General features: G+C 41.1%; 1 protein-coding gene across 7 annotated transcripts in view; it reads right to left on the bottom strand.

Annotated features, from left to right (window-relative positions):
* Positions 1-26,308, bottom strand: part of ZNF84 (zinc finger protein 84) — a 44,242-nt gene that overhangs the window by 2,496 nt on the left and 15,438 nt on the right. For 4 of the 7 annotated variants that reach the window (XM_057744639.1, XM_057744634.1, XM_057744638.1 and 1 more), the window contains exons 4-8: positions 13,842-13,968; positions 12,937-13,032; positions 9,018-11,508; positions 4,847-6,005; positions 1,694-3,726 (exon numbers count right to left, since the gene is read on the bottom strand). In XM_057744639.1, the coding sequence (XP_057600622.1) occupies positions 9,524-11,508; positions 12,937-13,032; positions 13,842-13,968 (2,208 nt within the window). In that variant the 3' untranslated portion in view covers positions 1,694-3,726; positions 4,847-6,005; positions 9,018-9,523. Of the gene's footprint in view, positions 1-1,693; positions 3,727-4,846; positions 6,006-9,017; positions 11,509-12,936; positions 13,088-13,841; positions 13,975-26,308 lie in introns of those variants that run through there. The other 3 variants (XM_057744635.1, XM_057744637.1, XM_057744640.1) reach the window with 3 other exon arrangements.

Raw genomic sequence — 26,308 nt, 5'->3', positions numbered from 1 at the left:
GAAAAGAAAAGTAATCGACAGTGTTAGGTGAGAGATCAATGGTTGGGGTCAGCAGTGGGAGTGAGAGCTGACTGGGAAGAGGCATGAGGGAACGTTTTGAGTGAGGGAAATGTTCTACAACTTGGTGGAAGTGGTGGTTCATAGGCACGGACGTTTATCAAGAGGCATGGAACTCGGGACTTCCCTGCGGTCCAGTGGTTAGGACACCGCACTTCCAGTGCAGGGGACCCAGTTCAATTCTTGTCTGGGAACTAAGATCTACATTAAAATAGGTACATTTTATCAATAAAATTTATTTTTAAAATGTGGTTCTAAAGAAAGAATGAAGATGGATAGATAAATTTGTTAAAGGAACAGTTTTTAAAATAGCAGGCCTAACCCCACAGAAAGCAGCAATTGATCAGGGCCGCGAGGCCCTGTGGAGGACAGATCAATCACTGTTTTCTAAGAGGTAGCAAGTACCCAAGATGCCCTGATAACACACATATGCCCCAAAGGGTATGAGGTAAACCCCACAAAGACTTAGGAACCTAATATCCATGACGTTTTTAGAAGTTTAGTGAACTAGCAATGCTGGGGCAGCCCTCTAAAGTAAGGGACAAGCTATTAAAATCCACACCCCACACCACAGAGGTACGACACTTGGTGGACCTCTCTGAATTTGGAAAGCAGTTTGGAACACACTTGGAAATTCAACTGTGAACAATTTGTGGGTATCGTGGAATGCTTCCAGTTTTGAGTGGAGCCCAGAGCAGGAGCTTGGTAGCAGCCCCAGCGCTTCATCCTCCAGATGAAGCCATGTGACACTGCAGCTCTTGCAGTGTTAGGACCCGAGGCAGATGTGATGCTGTGTGGAGTCTACTTCAGCTCTAAGAGAGCTACAGAGACCTCGGGTTGGGTAGCAAGGCCATGACTTAGGTGGCAGAGAACTACTTTCCATGGGAGAGACAGATTCCGACATGCCACACACTCCAATAGAGACTAAGCGCATTACCACCTGCGGTCGTTGACCAGTGCTACCCATCATCGGGTTCATTGACTGCTGCTGAGTTCATTGTGTTGTGGAAATGATTCATTTGAGATGGGGCCCTGGGAAGTCCATAAAGCAAAATGCATAAATGGGGAGTCCAGACCCCTGTGTCACTTGTGGGGACCTCCCTGTGACCACTGGCAGAGGAGCAGACACTGAGGCCTGGTTCACAGACACGTCAGCACCATCTGGAAGGGACCACTGATGCGTGCAGCCTGTGCTTTGTGAAAACCCTAAAAGACAGTTTTAAGGGAAACCTTCCCAGTGGTCAAAGCTATGAGCAGGACACTGGGAAACCCGCTTCACGTGGGAGGAGGGATGGCCGGGAATATGGATATGGACCAATTTCTTGGCAGAAGTAACTGATGTGGCTGGTTGTTAGACAAGGAAGTGTAGGGGAAAGGTCATGTGGTTGAACTTGGCACTTGGCTCCTGGACATAAAGCATGTGCAGGTTGTGTCTCACATTGATGCCTAGAAGAGGCAGCAAAAGCAAATGGGACAGGGCAACATCTTGTGCAGATCCAATGACCCATTTTAAGGCAAAGACTGTAAAAATGGGATCGTGATCATGGGTTCGTACATTAGTGTTAACATTCATCTGCTCACCCAGAAGCAGTCAGCGTGACAAATGAGTGAAACAGCCTGTGGATGGTTCCTAAGTTGTACAGTATATACTTGTGACCCAATGACAGGGTCTATCCTCAAGGATATCCAGCTTCTATATTTTTTATTACAAAGAGAAGACCTTCATAAGCTGTCCCTTTATTTTGGTCCTTAAGATCCCATGGTCAGCCACTTCCAAAGGTTTCTGTAGGTCAGCAATTCTGATACCATCATGACCTTGAGCGCACTGCAGTTATTGTAGGGGCGGGGCGGGCATTACCGTGAGACCCTTAGCGCAGGACCATTAGCAGTTAGAAGTCCCACTGGGTCGATACTCAGGCTCGCAGGGGTCCTGGGTCAGAGAGAGTGTGGTGAGAGGCAGATCCCGGCCTTCCCCCTGGGGGCCTCCAGGCCCTCCATCCTTGGGGCTAGCGAGTGAGCTGGGGGCTGGGGGATAGGCTGAGGGCAGGCTGGGTCATGGGCGCCCAGCTCTCTCAGCAGACAGCCTGGCAGGGTCTGGGGACCCGGCCCCAAGGGAGCCGCCAGCTGAGATCTGCCTCTTCATCCAGGCCTGGGCACTGGCGGGAGGACCCAGACTAGATGCTGGATGAAAAGTCCTGGGCAGGGTGACCAGCCCATGCAGGGACCCCCTACTCTTAGACAGGGCCTGGACCTTGGAGGGCAAAAGTTGAGGGTTGGGACTTTGAACTGTAAAACAAGGGGTGATGATGTTGTTTGCTTATGGGATTTGTTAAGTGTTAAAAGCTGCGAGGAGGCATGGGAGACAGGATTTAATGCCTCCACTTTCCTTTCTTGTCAGAACAGAGAACAGCATTTGTTTTGTTTGAGGTTTACAGGGACATCATGACCTGACCTCAAGAACAAAGGATCTGACACCAAGAAGTGTGCAGCACCTAACCATACCCCCTCCCTCACCCTTCCTATAAATGGGCTTTGCTGGAATCTTTCAGAGAGTTCGGGGTTTTTCAGGCATGAGGCACTTGTTTCCCTGCTGGCCCTGCAATAAACCTTTCTCTGCTCCAAACTCTGATGTTTTGGTATTGTTTGGTCTCAGTGTGTGTCAGGCACATGGACTTGTGTTCAGTAACACGGTAACATGCCCACCTGGCCTCTTAAAACTAAATTCTGCTACCAGGGCTGCTCCATCCCAGAATCCTACCCTCTCCTTTGATACCAGGAGTCTCACTTCAATGGTAGCATCTTCCCTCTTCACCCTTAGCCAACAAGCACATTTTTTAATATTGTATGATTCAGTTTATCAAAAATTCTAGACCCGGCATGACACAAAAAAACCGCAGATCCATGGTTAGAGCTGGTATGGGGTGGGGAGGGGCACAAAACATGCACATTTTTCTAGAATGCCAGGGCTCCCCTCACCCACCAGTTTCTCAGTGCCCTGCTTAAAAGAAGTGTCTTCTGGTCCCTCTTTAGGGTCAAAATTGGGGGAATTGGTGAGTGAATTACTCATGATAAATCTATATCAACAATCATATGTCCTTAAATACCTATATTATGCCACGGAATTTCTGGTATTTCAGTATTGGCCTCTGCCAGGTCCAGCTTTCAGCTAATTAACAACAGAAACAAAGGTACAGACAGAGCAACATAATCAAAATCTTGTTCATTGTAAAAGCTAATAAACAGACAAAATTCTGCCAAGGTGGAACAAGAATAAAAGAGAATTCACTAATATTAATGAAAAATTCAACATAACTACAGACACAGCTTCCAAAATTAGTAAGAAAATACCTGTAACTTGGTGTCAATAAATATGTAAGTTACAAGAAAACCAGCCTACTCAAAGTTCCTAAATAATCCACAGAAACATGAGTCCTATGCTACCTCTCATGGTAAGTTGCTAACCGTTCACGGGGTGTCGCCTGGCCTCTGGAATGCATGTGGTGCATCAGGTCTCCAAGCCGCTGGCCGCCTCCCGCACATCCTGCTCACCTGGCATGATTCCACTGCGCCGATGGAGCATGAGGATGTTCTATGCACGTCCAGATAGTCTGGATCTCTTCAAACTATATTATGACAGCCCTGTCTGCTCCATGGTAATGGAAACATTTCCTGAGCAGAATATAAAGAATGCACTTGTCAAATCAAGGCTGCACCCTGTGTACCCAAGGGCATGTAAATCTGCTTTAGAAACAACACCATCTGTGCAGTTCGACCACTACTCAGCTGAGCATGTGTCTAGTCGATAGTCATTCTCTAGAATACGTCGGCTCCTACAGTCTATGCTACCAAATTAAACAGGGATATGATATCAACACCACCCACCAGGCATCCTTCAGGTCTTTAAGAACAGCACTAGTCTCTGCCACCTCACCCCACCCCCTCAGCCCCCTACCTGGAATGCAGTATTGTTTTTATTTACTATTTTATCTGGGGAGTAAGTTTCAGAGCCATCCAACTGGCCATCTCCACATGGTGGCCCTTAATCAAAGACCAGCGATCCTGCAGGGGTTACTCTAATTGCCAAGAATGTCCACCCCATCCAACAACACAGAGTTTCTCTCACCAGGGCTGATTTGGCCATTACTGAGTGTCTAAAATGAGAGATCAAGACTGAGCCCCCAGTATAGCACCATTCCTTGGGAAGATCAACTGGCACTTGACTATTTTGGCCAATGTCCTCACAGGAAAAACACATATTCCAGGTAAGCGATTTCGCTCCTGCCCACAGGGCCACAGCCAGCACCACTATAAAAAGGCTTACAAGATGTCTCACTGGCCAGTATGGGATCCCACACACACTGCATCAGACCAGAGGACCCGCTTTGCAGCCAAAGGGTGTGCAAGACTCTGCCCAGCAAAAAAGGGCCCACCAGCTGTACCAGCAATGGCTTGTGTGAGAGTTCTGGAACAGCCTAGTGAAAGCACAGCTGCAGCCCCGGCTCAGAAGCAACATCCTGTGAGGATAGGGTGCCCCTTTCACAGTGCAGCCTGTGAACTGGACAAAAGCCCTTTATATGGTGTTGTGTCCTCAGAGTGGAGGAACCCATGGGTCTGGGTGATGAAGTGAGGGTGGGTCTCACCTACCACCCCTGCAATGACCCTCCAGGGACATTTGTGCTTCCCATACCCTCCACTCTGGGCCCTGCAAGTTAGGTCTTGAAGCCCAAAAGGGATACGCTTTTCGCCAGGAACAGAGCACTCTCCACTTAATTATATGAAACAAACACACCTTGGGGACATGCTCCTTGTGCCCAGGGACCAGCAGGTGGGAGGAGCCACAGTCTCTGCAGGGGCGTCTGACACAGCATGGGGAGAACGGGCTGTTGTTACGCCGGAGCCAGGAGGAGTCTGAGTGGATGAGGGTGACCCACCGAGGTGCTTCCCGGAGCTTCCTTGCCCACTTGTGATGGTAACTGGAGAAATGCAGCAGCTCTGGCCTGAGAAGAGCATGGTGACCAGGACTCGGACCCCTCGGGAATGGGGACCTGGCTCACACTGACACCAGCAGGGATGGCAGCTGTGTGAGGAGAATCTGGAATGGGTGACAGATGAGAGAAAACAACTGAAGCAGGAGGGTTCCCTTTTCGTGTCTCCCTTCAGACACACCTGGCAAGGGGAAGGGCTGCTCTTCTGCAATCGTGGAGACGTACCGCCCGGACCCCTCTCCAGGGAACCACCTACTGCCCAGCGGCAGGGACCCCTCCCCCACTTGCCAGCTTGTCCAGAATTGCCCTCAGGGGAAAAGAGCTGCTTCACCTGAGGTCACATGCTTTCCAGGGCAGCCTGATACACAGCTCAGTGTTGTGAGGGCCTGAGCATCCTGGCCAAACACAAGACGCTCCTATGAGTGACGCCTGCTTCAGAGCCCCGCCAGCCTGGCCAAGGCCCCACAAGCCACAGTCATTCTTCCTCTGGCCAGTCCTTTCCTTTTTAATCTCCCACCACTTCATGCTGATCCTTAATAAACATCCCACACCCCAAACTTCATCTCAGTATCTGCTTCCAGAAGCCCCAACTTACAACACAGCCTGACCTCGCTATTAGTTAGGAGCACTGGGGTTGTAAGTAACAAACACAAAGTGATGCAGCTGTAGCAAACGGGATTTATTAGAAGGATGTTTGGGATGTCTCATAGCAGAACCCAACAATCGAGGCAGGAAAAGGGCAGAGATGAACCGGACATCAGGACAAGAACCGGATCGTGGGGCTCAGCCAGGCTGCTCAGGACTTTGCTTCCACGGAGTCTTCACTCTCCTCTCTCACCGCAGACAATGCTTCCCCATGTGGTAGAAAACACAGCCACTGACGCCACCCACATTTATGTACGAAAGCTTCAGCTGCTAAAATTACATAGACAAACAAGATAGTCCCAGCTTTCCAGAAGTTTTCTAATGGGAAAGATAAAACATTCAATTATTATATCACCAGTGACAAATACACAGGTTCACATAGGCTGAATAGGCATTAACAAGGAACAAGGGCATTTCAGTGGCAGTAGATTTGCAAAAAGCACAGGAAGAGAGATTGTAGAAATCTCAAGGAACTGCAAGTAATTCAAGAAAGAAAAAAAAAAAAGAAAGTACTGTGTAAGAAGAAAAATATTCAGAAATGATGGATAGGCATGGATTTGTATAAAAGTCCTCATATATCACAAGGATATTACACCTTAAGTCCACAATCAGCCACATGAAACTTCAACACAGAAATGTATAGAGTTGCATCTTAAAATAACTACTATGTATAATGCGAAAAATGGACTGAAAAAGGATGAAAGTAAGGGGCAAAAAATATGCATACAGCTGCAAGGGTCATGGCTGAGTCAGTTTATCAGCACATAGCCAGAACTAGGTGCTCAACATCTGCAAGCTTGTTGGTAGCATGTTTGCGGACTAACAAACTCACTGAAATTGACAACCTGGGTATATATTGCTGGAATAAATGACCAAATGACTGAGGTCTCAAGTGTAGAATGTCTATGATGTATACTCTGCTATGTAATACAGGTATTGGTAGATAAATCTGGTATTCTTTGGGTTCACTTCATCTCAGGGTTCTACGAGTGATGTTCTTGAAACCAAAATGTCAGGAACACATGGGCCCATACAGGTAACTGTCAGAAGATACCAAAGCCCACAGACTGGAACTCCAGAAGATGCACTGCTTAGTGAAAGGAATTACAATAAAAACTGTGTTCTGCAGGGTCGTCTCCAGGCCGGAGGAGGAGACTGGGTGGTGAAAGAGGAAAAGGAAGGAGAGGCTCCTCCTCAAGTGTCCAATCTCAATGTAATTTTTGTGTTTCATGAAACCGTAAGTAAATCCAGTCTAATTTTAACAGTGGCTTTCTTCTTGATGAGGGATTTGCAGTAGGAATCAACAAGGGGAAATGTGGAGACATTTTATGTGGTTTATCAATGTAATTTAAAAACGTAACACTAAGAATCTCTACTTTCAGAATCAGAGCCCACTCATTACCCTTCAGAAGAGAGAGCTCCCAGTGAATTCTACACAACACACCTGGGCCTTCAGCTCAGGTATCCTGATAAACGAAACCTCTGTTGCCAGCCTCAGCCAAGACCCTCAGAAAACACATCTGCTCTTGGGATTCAATCAAGAGGCTAGTGCTGAAGTTCCACCATCTTGTAAAGGAAGTTCTATGCTTAACTGCTTAGTAGTTAATGGAATAATCCAGAATAAGAGTGAGCAAAATTAGGAAGTTTTTAGGCAACAGACTCCTGAGCTCAAACCAAGACCTAACGAATCAATCTCTAGGCTGAGGAAAGAGACCCAGGACAGATGGGAAGGAAAAAGTGGGGAAAAAAACCACAAAGTAAAATTCTTCACTCTCACTACTTGTTCCTTTACAAAGATCTGTTCCCCCAGGTAATGACCTGCAGGTATTAGGGAGGAAAGTAGGAAGTCCATAAATTTGAGTATGAATAAAAATTTGGGAAATGGGACTTTTAAATAAACTACCATGTGGAAAAAAAGGATTATCTGGCTGCTGAAACTGTGGTACAATGGTTCATACAATTACTACCATTTATTTAAAGTCCCAACTTTCCAATGATATAAAATTTGTAATTAAAGGAAAAAATACTGCTAGAATCAAAGGTACCATACACCATACTGATAAAACAACTTGTGCATGAGAGAAGGCCTGATTTTTCTAAGTTTGGAAACAAGGTCAGTGCTGGACTTTTCTGAATTTCATCATCATACAAAAAATATAGTTGACTTTGTCAAGCAACATTATAGGGAGATTACCACAAAATTCTAAATAAGCTCAGGAATGGTTCATGCATTTTCAAAGGGAACATCACTTACACAATGGTAACTCCCATGTGCACAATGTAACAGGTGAAAGGCAGGTGAAACACAAATACTTCAAATGATGAAATACTAAAAACCTTGTTTCCTAATACTTATCCAGTAATCACAGAAATCTGCAGGAAGGCAAAATAGGCTTCCTTGAATACATCAAAAATATATTTCTCACCACAAAATTCTCTATATTTTACATTTTCTAAACAGTGAGTCTCAAATAACTGGTTTCTCCATCTAATTTTTTACAAGATATTTTACAAAACACCAAAAGCATAATAGCAGCACACAGTATCCATGATATTTCATCACAGTAAATTAAAATACAAGTTGTACTTAGGAGACAGATATGCACACTGGACATGCGGAGGCACCCACTATGAAGACAGGACCTGCTCTGTGCTACTGCCGTGTGGCCTGAGTGCAGAGCCCTGGCACACAAGCCTCCTCTCCTCTGCTCATAAGTCACTTGCTCGTGCAGCCCTGGAACACTTACTAGCCAAGTTTCTTATAACTGTTTCTCAGACTCCGCGGATGCAAAAGACTTTACACAATGCTGGCTTTTGTTACTAAAGAGAAAGGTCAGTAAGAGCAACAGACCCTTTTATAAAGCAACAAATCATAAGGAAAAGGAAATGTGATACTACTCATGCTACTTACTGAGCAAATAGACATGTCCTATGAGTTACCATTTTTATAGTACCATTAAAATAGAAAAATCAGTGGCATGTGGTGTGTCTTGACAGACATCAGAGGCACTACAAGGCATGTGCATCTCAGGCTCCCAATTACATAACCAGACGCCATTCCAAAATACAAAACACATTATGTGACACAGGAAAATAAGCCATAATTATATACCACTGAGAAGTTTCTTATTTAGATATTCCAAAGACTCAATTTAGTCACATATTTTTAAAAACTTCATACTTCAGCCTGAATTTCATTTAGAATTGGGTATTTTTGGTACCCATGTCTATAAAGAATGCATGGCTTTCCATTATAGCATTATTTCTAGGGGCACATATTACTATTGTCTCTGAATTGTTAGGTTTATTCACAGAATACAATATGGTTACCTGCTGAAGACTGTCCATATTTAGTATTTTCATTGAATTTCATTCCTGAGGGAATCTTCTTGTGTACAATGAGCTTCATTTCTTGATGAAAATATTACCTCACTTACTGCATTCATGAAGTTTTCCTTAACTCACTGGAATAGGATTCATTCCCAGTGGGAATGTTTCTGACAGCTAATGACACTTGACCTCTGGAAGGCTTCCTGATACTCCCAGCACTCTTCTTTGCTATTAATTCTCTACTGTATAAGATTTACTATGGTTTGAAAGGTTTTTGGAATCCACTGCATTTCATAGCATCATGCTCCTCTATGAATTCTAATATATGATAATAAACACATTAATCTGCTCAAAGCTTTCCCTACATAACCTCATTTAGAGCTCCTAGCCTAAAAAGGTACTCAGACATATAATGTGATGTGACTATTATCTGGAAGATTTACCATAACTGCATCCTCTGAAGTACAAGATAAGATCTCTGTCAAAGACTAATGTTAACACCATTCCTAGGATTTCTTTATTGTATGAGTTCTCCGATGATTAATGAGCTGTGACTTTTGGGAGAAGGCTTTCCCACATTCACTGCACTGATAAGGTTTCTCTCCTGTATGAATTCTCTGATGATTAACAAGCTGTGACTTCTGAGAGAAGGCCTTCCTACACTCATTGCAACCATAGGGTTTCTCTCCTGTGTGCGTCCTCTGATGTGGTATGAGGTGTGACTTCCGGGAGAAGGCTTTGCCGCAGTCACTGCATTCAAAGGGCTTCTCTCCTGTGTGTGTCCTCTGATGATTGATGAGACTTGACTTCTCCCTGAAGGCTTTTCCACATTCACTGCATTCATATGGTTTTTCTCCTGTATGAGTTCTCTGATGTCTAATTAGCTCTGATTTCTCAAAGAAAGCTTTCTGACAAAGACTGCATCCATACGGTTTCTCTCCCGTGTGAATTCTCTGGTGAGTATTGAGCTGTGACTTCTGGGAGAAGGCTTTTTCACAATCCCTGCATTCATAAGGTTTTTCTCCTGTATGGGTTCTCTGATGGGTGGCAAGACTTGACTTCTCACCAAAGGCTTTCCCACACTCACTGCATTCATAGGGTTTCTCTCCTGTGTGTGTCCTCTGATGTGATATGAGATGTGACTTCTGACAAAAGGCTTTCCCACACTCACTGCACACATAGGGTTTTTCTCCTGTATGAATTCTCTGATGATTAGTGAGGCTTAATTTTTCACTGAAAGCTTTCCCACATTCACTGCATTCGTAGGGTTTTTCACCTGTATGAGTTCTCTGATGTCTGACAAGCTGGGATTTCCTACTGAAGGCCTTCCCACATTTAGTGCATACAAAGGGTTTCTCTCCTGTGTGTGTCATCTGATGTGATAAGAGATGTGACTTCTGGGAGAACGCTTTCCCACACTGGACACACCCATGAGGCTTCTCTCCTGTATGGGTTCTCTGATGGTTAATGAGACTGGACCTCTCTCTGAAGGCTTTCTGACATTCACTGCATTCATACGGTTTCTCTCCAGTATGAATTGTCTGATGTCTAATGAGCTCTGACTTCTCAAAGAAGGCTTTTCTACAATCGCTACATCCAAAAGGTTTTGTTCCTGTGTGGGTCCTGTGATGTGTGACAAGCTGTGACTTCCTGCTGAAGGCTTTTCCACATTCTCTGCATTCAAAAGGTTTCTCTCCTGTGTGAATCCTCTGATGATTGATGAGATTCGACTTTTCACTAAAGGCCCTCCCACATTCAGTGCATCCATAGGGTTTCTCTCCTGTGTGTGTCCTCCAGTGTGATATGAGATGTGACTTCCGGGAGAAGGCTTTCCCACATTCACCACATTCATATGGTTTCTCTCCTGTATGTGTCCTCTGATGGGATGTCAGCTGTGACTTTTGGGAGAAGGCTTTCCCACACTGGCTACAATTGTAAGGTTTCTCTCCTGTATGAGTTCTGTGATGTGTAATAAACTGTGACTTCTGGGGAAAGGTTTTGCCACATTTACCACAGCCATAGGCTATTTCTCTTACATGTCTGCTCTGATGTTTAATGAGACTTGATTTCTTACTGAAGCGTTTCCTACATTCACTGCATTCATAGAGCTTCTCCCCTAAACGAGTTCTGTGATATATGATAATATGTGACTTCTTATAGCTAGCTTTATCATACTTATCACATTCATAGTATTTTAACCAAGTATCAGCTTCCTCAGTCTTGGTATGGAGAAACAATTTATCAAATACATTTAAGTCAGCTGGTTCCGTTTTTCCATAATCTGCTTTTGGAATAAGTAAATCTAAATGATGTTTTAAAATTAATCCACTTATGTCACCTTCATTGTTTGATTTCCTTAAAGGAGCAAAGTTCATGCTCAGATTAAAATTTTTTCCAAGTGCATCACATTCATGGTCTTGTTTCATATTTTTAAGCTTCTCTTGGTTATCGTTGTGCCAAGTCATGTGATTATTTACTTGCAAGACTTGTTCTATGAAGAAAAAATAAAACCCTGTGAATCCTTCTATAGTTGTGATTACTGAATAAAAACCTAGAAATGCTATGTGAGGGAATGAATGCCTTTTAAGGCTTAATTTTCCAATCTGAATACAATATCTATCCTCTAAATATTGCAAAAAAATTTAAATGCTGTAAACAAGAACAGAAAACACACAGTAGATTAAGTTTCAATGGAGTTGACCACCAACTTGGGGGATTGGGGAAGACAGCCGAACAGGCTACAGGGGCTCGCTCCATGGGTCCTCAGCCTCACGTGCCCCCTCAGCTACACCTGGAGAATACTGCAGCTTGGGCTGATTGTGGGGGCCACCCCACATGCCAATATCTCTCCACCAAGACCATTCTTGGGCTGCAAGTGCATTCTTGGGCTGTGTGCAGGGATGCTAGAAACTCTGGGGCCCTGAAGTTCCCTGGGGCAATGCTCAATCACTGAAAGACAGGAGGCAGAGGGTGATACCGCTTCCTGGTCCCTCAGAGGCTCCCAGCAGCATTGCAGCCAGGGCTGCAGCAGCCCAGCAGCAGACCCTTTGTGCATCCTCCCCCACCCCATCTCACTTCCCCATCTCCCACTAACACTGTGGGGATCACAGCCCCACTAAGTTCTTGCACTCAGATAAGTATCTCAGGGTCTGCTTTTGAAGGACCTTGAAGAAGGTCAATGTCACAATGTTAAAGAGGAGGGAGGTCCAGCTGATCAGAGCACTGCTGGATGCCTGGTGGTGCCACATACGATAACTTACAAAAGGAGACGAGAACCTGGATCTATCTAGCAATTTGGGAAGTTCAAGACTAGGCCTAATTTTAAGTGGGAACTGAAAAGTCTTTAAAAAGATGTTTTCCAAAGGACAAAATACTTAAATAACAAGAAAAAATGTTAGAAAGAAACAATTCCATGTACTCCATGGTATCTAAGCCACAGAAAAAGCACACTGGAACTTAATTTAAAAAGGAAAGAAGTGGACCGATGATTTGGGTGGAACAGTAATTCATTTTCTGACATACTGAGACTGAACAGAGAGGGCTTCACTCCAGAGATGCCCAGAGTGAGGGAAAATAAAGCCCGGACAGACAATCACAGGGGTCTCTGACCACAGAAGGAGGCAAGACAGAGGAGAGTAACTACATCAGGGGGAGAGAATACTTAACAAGACGTCAAAGTCCCAGATGTGACAGACAGGGAATAACATCATGGCCCAGACCAGCTCAAAACATTTCACTTCAAGCTACGAGCAAAGAAGCCACATGTAAATGTGGTTTGCTTGAGTAGCTTATCAGCTGTTCTGAATCACCATTAAAGGTTTGAGATTTTGAAAAGAGCTCTCTAAGGCACATTTCAAAGATGCCAACCCCCACCCTAAACTTCCATCTTCTCCCCTCTGCCTGATCCTCATACACTCACCTGGAAAGTCTGAACCTGCAATTTCTCCATCTCCTGTCCACGGCTCTTCTCCTTGCTCCAACTTGAGGATGACACCAGGTTTCATAACTTCATACCCTGTTCAGGGGAAATCACAAAGGCCTTGGCCCCCACTGCTTGGCCTTTGGGGCCTCTGAAGAATGAGCAAGGTTTGGCATTAGTTGACCCAGCGTAGCCACCCATCTGAATACCAACAGAGTAAATAATTCTCAGAGGAAAGGTAATGGTCTCCCTAGTGGCTAATAAGGCCTAAGAATCTTTGACTTCTGTAATTTAAGTCCAAAGCCATAAACCCTTCAGAGGCTATGTAGCCAGTCTGCTTGAGTTCAAATTCAGGCTCTTTCATTTACCAGCTGTCAGTCCTTGGGAAAGTTACTTAACTTCTCTTTGCCTCAATTTCCTCATTTAGAAAAAAAAAAAAAAGTAGAGAAACACACCTGCCACAAGGGATTGCTCTTATAATTAAGTGAGTCAATATATGAATGATATGTGAAATACGATAAATTATATGCCTCAGGAGCTACCACTACCACTGTTACTATTAGCTTCAGAGGCTGCACAATGAAATTAGGACTTCATTATTGGAAGGTGAGATTCAAATACTTTCTCTGGTGTCATAGTCCAAGAACTTTGATCTCTGAAATTTAGGTCCAAAATCAGTAAAAATTTTGGAAGTCCCAGAGCTCTCAGCAACTAAAAAAACAACAAGCAAGGTACTAGACAATGTGAGGTCCTCTGGGCAGGTTTTCTGTTTTTATTTTTGGCCATGCCACACGGCTTGCAGGATCTTAGTTCCCCAACCAGGGATCAAACTTGTGCCCCCTGCAGTGGAAGTACAGAGTCCTAACCGCTGGACCACCAGGGAATTCCTAGGCGGCTTTTCTCACCTAGTGAAACGAGGCTGCTATAGTTCTCCAACATGACATCCTTGTATAAGTCCTTCTGATATGGGTCCAGTAGCTGCCATTCTTTCTGGGTGAAGTCCACTGATAAATCTTCAAATGAGAATGACCCCTGTAAGAGCATAATCCCAGTGAATCAGAAGCAGGTATTACTAGGTGGTATGGGAAAGAAGTACCAGAGCTTGAGAACATCATTCTCACCAAGGCAAGTTACAGAATGTCTACTGAGTCCCTACTTTTGCACTCTGTTTTGTGGGATAAAATGCCATTATGCATTCTTTCATCCTTCCATTTTACATGAGAACTGAAATACATGACCTGAAATCTTCCAAACTACCAACAAAATATTTACTGAACCTCAAATTTGGCACCAGAAGAGATGGCAGCAAAAGAAAAATAATAAAATAGTATCCTAAAAACTGCTTAGTTTTCAGACAGCTGTAAACACGTACACCTACAAATAAAAGAAGCTGCTTTAAGAGCTGAGACAGAAAGGCAGGGAGGACACGGCACTCCACCTGTGGTCATGTCAGCCTCTGTTGAAGAGATGAAGCTTGAGATGAACTTTAGGAAATTACTAGTGCTTTCCACAGAAATGGGGGTGCAAAAGTATTGAGAGACAGCAGCTCCAATATGGGACCCCAAACTGCTGGGGCTGAGGTGGTAGAAACAGTTCAGTCAGACAAGGTGACAGGGCATGGGGTGGTGACTTGACTGCAGGCCACAGTGGGGGCAGGACAGATGGGGTTACCACACCAGACACTTTCTCACTGCTGACAGTTAGCCATTAGAGCTTTTACAGGATGGAAGTGATGTAACCAAATTTAGGTTTTAGAAAGGTATCTGGATTTTAGATCAAGATGGATTTCTGTCCCAAAGTCTCCTAAGATGACAAGAAAACACAAATACACTCTTTTAAAACTCCAGAATACTATCAGAAAATAAGAAACCTGACCATAAAGAGCACACCATACACTTTGAGAGGAGCCAGGGAACCTGAAAGACACTCCATAGAAAGTATCCATTTTGAGCAACCAAGAGAGAAAAACTTGAAAATGGAAGAGCTCAGGTCACTGTGAGACACAGCAAATGCATGTCATGGGAGTCCCAGAAAGAGAAAACACAGAAAGAGCATGGTGAAAAAAAAGTTTCAAGAAATTATGGCTAAATGCTCCCCCAAATTTGGCAAAAAATATAAGCCTAGAGATTCAACAAGCTCAGTGAACCCCACAACTGGATAAACACAATGAAATCCATGACCAATCACATCACAACCAAACTGCTACAATATAAAAACAAAGTCACATCACTTACAGGAAACAGTTATTCAAATGACTGCAAATGCCTTATTAAATAGCACAGAGGCCAGAAGGAAGTGCTGAAAGGAAAGACTTGCTAAGCCAGAATCCTGTAGCCAGCTTAAATATTCATCAGGAATACTGTGAGATAAAACATTTTCTTACTAAGAAAACCTAACAGAATTCAAAGGCAGCAGACCTGCTCTAAAAGATTTACTAGTAGAAAATCTTCAGATGGACATGAAACCAGAAGGCAACTTAAAAAAATAAAGAATGAAAAAAGAACAGAAATGGCAAATACGTGGGCAAATAAAATACACTATTCTCCTCTTCTTCAGTTCTTTAAGTATGTTTCATGGTTGAGAGCAAAAATTGTAATGTTTTCTGATGGAGTTTTCAGTGTATGTATGTATAACTGTGTAAGACAATCGTAGTTGAGAGAATGAGTGGCCTAGACAGTGGTGAGGATTCTACATTCCTACTGAAGTAGCAAAATAAAATTTAAAACTTTGCACTTCAAACAACACAACTGAAAAATGAAATGACAAGCCACAGACTGGAAAGAAGTATTTGTAAGTCCTATTTCTGACAAAGAACTTGGCCAAGAGCTTATGTTGAAAACATTAATAAAAGATGCCTGAGTAAAAAACAGGCAAAATATTTGAATACATTTTAATACAGAAAATATAGAAATGGCTATTATGCACACGAAATGTTAACCAATATCATTATTTATTACGGAAATGCATATTAAAACCACGAGACACGACTTCATGTTCACTAGAATGACTACAATCAAAAAATCACAATAAAAAGTTCTCAAAAAGATATGAGAGAAGAGACTTCCCTGGTGGCTCAGTGGTCAGGAGTCCACCTGCTAATCCAGGGGACATGGGTTCAAGCCCTGCTCCAGAAAGATCCCATATGCTGTGGAGCAACAAAGCCCATACACCACAGCTATTGAGCCTGCACTCGAGAGCCTGCGAGCCACAACTATTGAGCCCATGTGCCACAACTACTGAAGTTTACATGCCTAGAGCCCATGCTATGCAACAAGAGAAGCCACCACAATGAGGAGCCTGCACAACAAAATGAAGAGTAGCCCCTGCTCACCACAACTAGAGAAAGCCCATGCATATCAACGAAGACCCAATACAGCCAATAAATTAACAAATAAATTTATATTTAAAAAAAAAAGATGTGAGAAACTGCAACTTCATACTGGTAGAAATATAAAACAGTTCAGACAGTGGAACTGTGGCAACTTCTTCAAAAGTTAAGTATAATTTTACTATACAATCCAACAATGACACTTAGGTATGTACCCAAGAGAAATAAATACACACTTATACAAAGATTTGTACATAGTCCCAGAGGAGAAGAGAGAGAAAAGGACCTGTGACAATATTTGAAGAAATAACCATCTGAAAATGTCCCTAACCTGGGAAAGTACACAGTCACCCAAGCCAGGAAGTGCAGTGTCCCATACAGTATTAACCCAAAAAGGAACACACACATTTTGTAATCAAAATGACAAAAATTAAAGAGAATATTAAAAGCATCAAGGGAAAAGCAACAAATAATATACAAGAGAACTCCCATAAAACTATGAGCAGATTTTCTCAGCAGACCACAAGGGAGTAGCGTGATATATTTAAAGTGAAGAAAGGGAAAAACCTACAGCCAAGAACATTCTACCTACCAAGCTCTTGTTCAGTTTTGACGGAGAAATCAAAAGTTTTACAAACAAAAGCTAAAAGAATTCAGCACCACCAAACCAGCTTTACAACAAATGTTAAAGGAACATTATCTAGACGAAAAAGAAAAGGCTACAACTAGAAGCAAAAAATTATGAAATTAAAAAGCTCACCAGTAAAGGCAAACACACAATAAAAGTAGGAAATCATCCACACATAAAGCTGGTAGGAAAGTTAAAAGACAAAAGTAGTAAAACCACTTATATCCACAATAAGCAGTTAAGGGATACATAAATCAGACATAAAATATATCAACAACAGTAATCGTGAGTGGAGAATACAAATGCAGGATTTTTAAGATGCATTTGAAATTACAAGATCAACAACTTAATCACGTGTATATACAGACTGCTGTATAAAAACCTCACAGTAACTGCAAACCAAAAAATCTGTAGTAGATATACACACAAAAAAGAAAAAGGAATCCAAGCATAACACTAAAGATAGTCATCAAATCACAAGAGAAGAGAACAAAGGAAGAGGGAAAAAAGACCTTCGAAAACAATTAACAAAATGACAATAAGAACAAATACATTGGTAACTACCTTAACTGTAAATGTACTAAATGCTCCAATCAAAAGACACAGGGTGGCTGAATGTATAAAAAAATAAGACCCATATATATGCTGTTTACAAAAGACCACTTCAGATCTGGGGACACATACAGACTGAAAGTCAAGGGATGAAAAAAGGTATTCCACACAAATGGAAATCAAAAGAAAAACGGAGCAGCAATACTTATATCAGACAAAATAGACTTTAAAATAAAGAATGTTACAAGAGACAAAAAAGGACACCACATAATGTTCAAGGGATCAATCCAAAAAGAAGATATAACCATTCTAAATACATATACACCTAACACAAGAACACCTCAATATATAATGCAAATATTAACAGACATAAAAGGAGAAATCAACAGTAATACAACAATAGCAGGGCACTTAAATATCCCGTTTATATCAATGGATAGATCATCTAGACTAAATCAATAGGCAAACACTGGCTTTGAAGAACACGTTAGACCAAAAGGACTTAATTGATACATACAGAGCATTCCATTCAAAAGCAGCAGAATATACAATCTTTCCAAGAGCACATGGAACACTGTCCAGACCACATGCTAAACTACAAAACAAGCCTGGGTAAATTTAAGAAAACTGAAATCAAATCAAGCATCTTTTCTGACCACAATGTTGTTGAGACTAGAAATCAATTACAAGAAAAAAACTGCAAAAAACACAAGCATGTAGAGACTAAACAATATGTCACTAAACAACCAATGGATCACTGAGCAACTCAAAGAGGAAATCAAAAAAATATGTAGAGACAAGTGAAAATGAAAACAGAGACAAAAGAAAATGAAAACATGATGACCCAAAACTTATGGGATGCAGCGAAAGCAGTTCTAAGAAGGAAGTTTATACTGATACAAGCTTATTTCAGGAAACAAAAAAAATCTCAAATAAACAACCTAATCTTACACCTGAAGCAACTAAAGGAAAAAAACCAAACAAAACCCAAAGTTAGTAGGAGGAAAGAAATCATAAAGATCAGAGCAGAAATAAATGAAATAGAAACTTTAAAAAAAGAAAGAAAAGAAACAGAAAAAAACCAACAAAATTAAAAATTGGTTCTTTGCAAAGATAAAATTACTCATCATGAAAAAAGGGAAGGCCCAAATCAATAAAATCAGAAATGAAAAAGAAGAAGTTACAACCAACACCACAGAAATACAAAGGATCATAAGAGACTACAAGCAACTATATGCCAATAAAATGGACCACCTAAAAGAAATGGACAAATTCTTAGAAAGGTACAATCTCCCAAGACTGAATCAGGAAGGAATATAAACAGACCAATTACCAGTAATGAAATTGAATCAGTAATTTAAAAATTCCCAATAAATAAAAGTCCAGGACCAGATAGCTTCACAGGTAAATTCTATCAAACATTTAGAGAAGAGTTAATACCTATGCTTCTGAAGCTATTTCCAAAAGTTGCAGAGGAAGGAAACCTTCCAAACTCATTCTATGAGGCCACCATCACCCTGATACCTAAACCAGACAAGGATACCACAGAAAAAGAGAATTATAGGCCACTGTCACTGATGAACATAGATGCAAAAATCCTCAACAAAATACTAGCAAACTAAATCCAACAATACCGTAAAAGGATCATACAACATGATCAAGTGGAATTTGTCCCCGGGACTCAAGAATTTTTCAATATGTGCAAATCAATCAATGTGATACACATGAAAAAACATAAGAACAAAAACCATACACTCATCTCAATAGATGCAGAAAAAAACTTTTGATAAAGTTCAACATTCATTTTGATAACCACTTTCCAGATAATGGGCATAGGAGGAACATTCCTCAACATGATAAAGGCAATATATGACAAACTCACAGCTAACATCATACTCCATGGTGAAAAGATGAAAGTATCCCCTCTAGAGAACTTCACTGGTGGCGTGGTGGTTATGAATCTGCCTGCCAATGCAGGGGACATGCTTTTGAGCCCTGGTTCGGGAAGATCCCACATGCCACAGAGCAACTAAGCCCACGAGCCACAACTACTGAAGCCCATGTGCCTAGACCATGTGCTCTGTAAGAGAAGCCACCTCAATTAGAAGCCCACACACCACAACAAAGAGTAGCTCCTGCTCTCCACAACTAGTGAAAGCCCACATGCAGCAACGAAGACCCAACACAGCCAAAAATAAAGAAAGAAATAAAAAGAAAGAAATTATCCTCTCTAAGATCAGGAAAAAGACAAGAATGTCCATTCTCTTCAACATAGATTTGAAAGTCTTAAGCATGGCAATCAGAGAAGAAAAGAAATAAAAGGAATCCATATTGGGAAAGAAAACTGTCACTGTTTGTAGAAGACATGATACTATAGGTAGAAAGTCCTAAAGATGCCACCAGAAAACTACCAGAACTCATCAATGAATTTGGTAAAGTTGCAGGATATGGAATTAGTACACAGAAATCTCTTGTATTTCTATATACCAACAACAAAAACATCAAAAAGAGAATTAAGGAAACAATTCCATTTACCAAGGCATCACAAAGAATAAAATACCTAGGAATAAACTTACCTAAGAAGGCCAAAGACCTGTAATCTGAAAACTATAAGATGTTGATGAAAGAAATTGAAGGTGACATAAACAGACCGAAATATATACTGTGTTCTTGCACTGGAAGAATCAATACTGTTAAAACGACCATACTACCCAAGACAATCTACAAATTCAATATGACCCCTGTCAAATTAACAGTGGCATTTTTCACAACTAGAATAAATAGTATTAAAATTTGTATGGAAACACAAAAGACCCTGAATAGCCAGTAAAGAATTTTTAACGGAGCTGGACAAATCATGCTCCCTGATTTCAGACTATACTACAAAGCTACAGTATTCAAAACAGTATGCTAGTGACACAAAAACAGACATACAGATCAATGGAATAAGATAGAAAGCCCAGAAACATACCCACACACTTATGGTCAATTAATCTACAACAAAGGAGGCAAGACTATATAATGGAAAAAGACAGTCACTTCAATAAGTGGTACTAAGAAAACTGGACAGTTACAAGTAAAGGAATGAAATTAGGTTCTCTAACCATGTACAAAAATAAACTTAAAATGGATTAAAGACCTAAATGTGAGACCAGATACTATAAAACTCCTAGAGGATAACACAGGCAGAATACTCTTTGACATAAATTGCAGCAATATTTTTTTCGATCTGTCTCCTAAAGTAATGGAAATAAAAGCAAAAATAAACAAGTTGGGCCTAATTAAACGTAAAAGCTTTTGCACAGCAAGGGAAACCAGAAACAAAATTAAAAGATAACCTACAGAATGGAAGAAAATATTTGCAAATGATGTGAATGACAAGAGCTTAATTTCCAAAATATAGAAACAATTCATACAGCTCAATATCAAAAAAAAAACAAACCGCCCAATCAAAAAATGGGCAGAAGACATAAATAGACATTTCTCCAAAGAAGACATACAGATGGCCAACAGGCACATGAAAAGATGTTCTCAACATCTCTAATTATTAAAGAAATGTAAAACAAAACTACAATGAAGTATCACCTCATACCAGTCAGAATGGCTGTCATCAAAAAGTCTACAGAGGAAAAAAGATGGTGGCGAAGTAGAGGGACGTGGAATGCATCCCTCTCCACAGATGCATTGGGAATGCACCGAAGGACACAATAATTCCCACAGAGAACCAGCTGAACACCAGCAGACGGCCTCGGACACCAGAAAGGACCGCAAGGAGCCCAACATAACTGGTAGGGAGGCATCTACGACGGCTCAAAGAGGGTGAAGCGGTGGAGCTGTGGCAGACGGGAGGTAGTAAGAAACATACAGAGGGTCCGCACCGCAGCTCAGCGTCCCCGAACCGAGACGTCAATCCACAGCTGAACAGAGGGTCCGGGAGCGGGAGCATGGGAACCGGAGAGTTGGTTCAGGGTGAGAAACATTGTTGCCAGTAGGGTGATGGACTGAGAGGACAGGAGGGAAGAGGTCCGCGGCGAGGAGTGCCTGCCCCTGAGAGCTGCCGAGCCATGATGGCGGCTGGACGCTGCAGGCTCACGGGCAGGGGGGAGGAGCCGTGCACATAGCCTCTCTCTCTCTCTCTGTGCCTCTGCAACAGGCAGTGGAGAGATGCCCTGTGGGCCACCTAAGGCGCTCAGGGAGAACAAGTACCCTCAAGCGGGGCTAGATTAAAACCCCTTGGAATGCTGGCAGCAGGGAGGCTGCAGAGAAAAAAAAACAACAACAAAAAAACCCGAGAGAGGCCCAACTCTAAGACTTTCTGTTTACACCCGAGCCACCGGCGTCCCTCTGCAACAGGCACCTGCAAGCCCGACTGAAATAACAGTGTGCCACTGCTCACTCACTCCCAGGGGAAGGAGCCACTGTTGTGCCCTCTCCCTCCCCACACACCGATGCTTACAGACGAACAATAAAGGAACCTCTGCTGGTCACAAAATAATGCAAAAAAACCTAAGGCGAGTAGAAGGACACTTACAGCTGAGACTCTAAGGAAACACAAATCTTAGTATCAATCCTATTGAACTGGTCCATTCTAGATCAGTTCTGGATTTTTTTTTGTTTTTTTCTTTTTCTTTCTTTTTTCTTTTTTTATTAATTATGATCTTAGCCCTAAGGGATCTACAATTTTTATAACATAATTTTTTTAATGATGTTTTTTATTCTATTTTTATTTTTTTGCCTTTTTATATACTTCTATATCTAGCTATGTTTTTGGTAGTACGGACAATATATCTCTCATACTTTCTTTTCATCCTTATCTTTTATAAATTCTATTCCATTCTTTTTATTTGCATATTTACAACCACACTACGCTCCCTCTGTTCCCCCTTCTTCCAGCCATTTTAAGTTTATTTTATCTTAACATACTTATAAGCAACACTATCGATCTGCTCAGACTCCTTGCTCTATTCTCCAGATGATGCACCGCCTTGGTATTTAATATTAGGTTTTTGTCTTTATCTTAGTTCTTAGTACAATTGTCTAATATCATTCTGAGAATCTCCATTCTCTCTGGTGGTACTCTAGCTCTTTTCTATATTTGATCCTAGCTTACAAAATCTCCCTGGATTAGTGTTTGTAAGTGTAAGGTGTTGTTTGTTTGTTTGCTTTTCCTTTTGTCTCTGATTTGCTCTGTTTCAGTTGTCAATTTCTGTTGAGTTTCTCTTTGAATATCTGATAGCATACTGGGGTTCTGTCAGGTCTTTCCAGAGCCTTATGTTCTAATGGATTCAGTAATTGTGTGTCTTATACATGTACGTGTTTCCTAGACCTAGTAATTGTTTAATCCAATACTTGGACATTAGTCTGAGGCTTGGACAGACTTCTATAAACACCTCTATTGCCAGGACAAGCAACCCCAAAAGTCTGGACAACCACGAGGAAACAAAGAAACACCATGCAGGCAAAGGAGCAGGAAAAAAACCCACAAGACCAAATAAATGAGGAGGAAATAGGAAAAATGCCTGAAAGAGAATTCAGAGTAATGATAGTAAAAATGATACAAAATCTCAATAACAAAATAGAGAAAGTACAAGAAACAGTTCATAACAACTCAGAAAAACAAACAGCAATGGATAACAAAATAACTGAAATTAAAAATACTCTAGATGCTATAACCAGCAGAATGACTGAGGCAGAAGAACGAATAAGTGAGTTGGAAGATAGAATGGGGGAAATAACTGCCACAGAGCAGGAAAAAGAAAAAAGAATAAAAAGAATAGAAGACAGCCTCAGAGACCTCAGTGACAACATTAAGGGAACCAACATTCGAATTATAGGCATCCCAGAAGAAGAAGAAAAAAAGAAAGGGTCTGAAAAAATATTTGAAGAGGTTATAGTGGAAAACTTCCCCAACATGGGAAAGGAAATAATTAACCAAGTCCAACAAGCACAGAGAGTCCCATACAGAATAAACCCAAGGAGAAATACACCAAGGCACATATTAATCAAACTAATGACAATTAAACACAAAGGAAAAATATGAAAAGCAGCAAGAGAAAAGCAACAAATAACATATAAGGGAAAACCCATAAGGATAACAGCTGACCTTTCTGCAGAAACTCTGCAGGCCAGAAGGGAATGGCAGGATATACTGAAAGTCCTGAAAGAGAGAAACCTACAGCCAAGAATACTCTACCCAGCAAGAATCTCATTCAGATTCAACAGAGAAATCAAAAGCTTTACAGACAAGCAAAAGTTAAGAGAATTCAGCACCACCAAACCAGCCTTACAACAAGTGCTAAAGGAACTTCTCTAAGTAGGAAACACAAGAAAAGGAAAACACCTACAAATACAAACCCAAAACAATTAAGAAAATGGTAGTTGGAACACACATGTCAATAATCACCTTAAACGTAAATGGATTAAATGCTCCAACCAAAAGACACAGACTGGCTGAATGGATACAAAAACAAGACCCTTCTATATGCTGCCTACAAGAAACCCACTTCAGACCAAGGGATACATACAGACTGAAAGTAAAGGGATGGAAAAAGATATTCCATGCAAATGGAAGTCAAAAGAAAGCTGGAGTAGCAATACTCATATCAGACAAATTAGACTTGAAAGTAAAGACTATTAAAAGAGACAAGGAAGGACACTACATAATGATCAAGGGATCCATTCAAGAAGAACATATAACAATGGTAAATATCTATGCCCCCAACATAGGAGCACCTCAATACATAAGGCAAATGCTAACAGCTATAAAAGGGGACATCGACAGTAACACAATAATAGTGGGAGGCTTGAACACCCCACTTACATCAATGGACATATCATCCAAACAGAAAATAAATAAGGACACACAAGCTTTAAATGACACATTAGACCATCTCGACTTAATTGATATTTATAGGACATTCCATCCAAAAACGACAGACTACACTTTCTTCTCAAGTGCACATGGAACATATTCCAGGATAGATCACATCTTGGGTCACAAATCAACCCTCAGCAAATTCAAGAAAATTGAAATCATATCAAGCATCTTCTCAGACCACAACGCCATGAGACTAGATATCAATTACAGGAAAAAAACTGCAAAAAATACAAACACATGGAGGCTAAATAATTCACTATTAAACAACCAAGAAATCACTAAAGAAATCAAAGAGGAAATCAAAAAATATCTAGAAACAAACGACAATGAAAACAGAACAACCCAAAACCTATGGGATGCAGCAAAAGCAGTTCTAAGAGGGAAGTTTATAGCAATACAGTCCTACCTTAAGAAACAAGAAAATGATCGAATAAACAACCTAACCTTACACCTAAAACAATTAGAAAAAGAAGAACAAAGAAACCCCAAAGTGAGCAGAAGGAAAGAAATCATAAAGATCAGAGCAGAAATAAATGAAAAAGAAAGGAAGGAAGCAATAGCAAAAATTAATGAAACTAAAAGCTAGTTCTTTGAGAACATTAACAAAATTGATAAACCACTAGCCAGACTCATCAAGAAAAAAAGGGAGAAGATGCAAATCAACAGAATTAGAAATGAAAAAGGAGAAGTAACAACGGACACCTCCAAAATACAAAAGATCATGAGAGACTACTACAAGCAACTATATGCCAATAAATTGGATAACCTGGAAGAAATGGATAAATTCTTAGAAAAATACAATCTTCCAAGACTGAACCAGGAAGAAATAGAAACCATGAACAGACCAATCACAAGTATGGAAATTGAGGCAGTGATTAAAAATCTCCCAACACACAAAAGCCCAGGACCAGATAGGTTCACGGGCGAATTCTATCAAACATTTAGAGAGGAGCTAACACCTATCCTTCTCAAACTCTTCCAAAATATTGCAGAAGGAGGAACACTCCCAAACTCATTCTACGAGGCCACCATCACCCTGATACCAAAACCAAAGATGTCACAAAAAAAGAAAACTACAGATCAATATCACTGATGAATATAGATGCAAAAATCCTCAACAAAATACTAGCTAACAGAATCCAACAGCACATTAAAAAAATCATACACCGTGATCAAGTGGGGTTTATCCCTGGGATGCAAGGATTCTTCAATATACGCAAATCAATCAACGTGATACATCATATCAACAAATTGAAGGATAAAAACCATATGATCATCTCAATAGATGCAGAAAAAGCTTTTGACAAAGTTCAACATCCATTTATGATAAAAGCTCTCCAGAAAATGGGCATAGAAGGAAATTACCTCAACATAATAAAAGCCATATATGAGAAACCAAAAGCCAACATCGTTCTAAATGGGGAAAAACTGAAAGAATTCCCTCTAAGAACAGGAACAAGACAAGGGTGTCCATTCTCACCATTATTATTCAACATAGTTTTGGAAGTTTTAGCCACAGCAATCAGAGAAGAGAATGAAGTAAAAGGTATCCAAATTGGAAAAGAAGAAGTAAAATTGTCACTCTTTGCAGATGACATGATATTATATATAGGAAACCCTAAAGACTCTACCAGAAAACTGCTAGCACTAATTGATGATTTTAGTAAAGTAGCAGGATACAAAATTAATGCACAGAAATCTCTTGCATTCCTATACACTAACAACGGAAGAGCAGAAAGAGAAATTAAGGAAACTCTCCCGTTCACCATTGCAACCAAAAGAATAAAATATCTAGGAATAAACCTGCCTAAGGAGGCAAAAGATCTGTATGCAGAAAACTTTAAGACATTGCTGAAAGAAATCAAAGACGACACAAACAGATGGAGGGACATACCATGTTCTTGGATTGGAAGAATCAACATCGTGAAAATGACTATACTACCCCAAAGCAATTTACAGATTCAATGCAATCCCGATCAAATTACCA

Source organism: Hippopotamus amphibius, chromosome 8, assembly GCF_030028045.1.
Source record: "Hippopotamus amphibius kiboko isolate mHipAmp2 chromosome 8, mHipAmp2.hap2, whole genome shotgun sequence".
Taxonomy (NCBI): domain Eukaryota; kingdom Metazoa; phylum Chordata; class Mammalia; order Artiodactyla; family Hippopotamidae; genus Hippopotamus; species Hippopotamus amphibius.
Note: the sequence above shows the minus strand (reverse complement) of the source record. Positions and strands in the feature narration are given on the sequence as shown.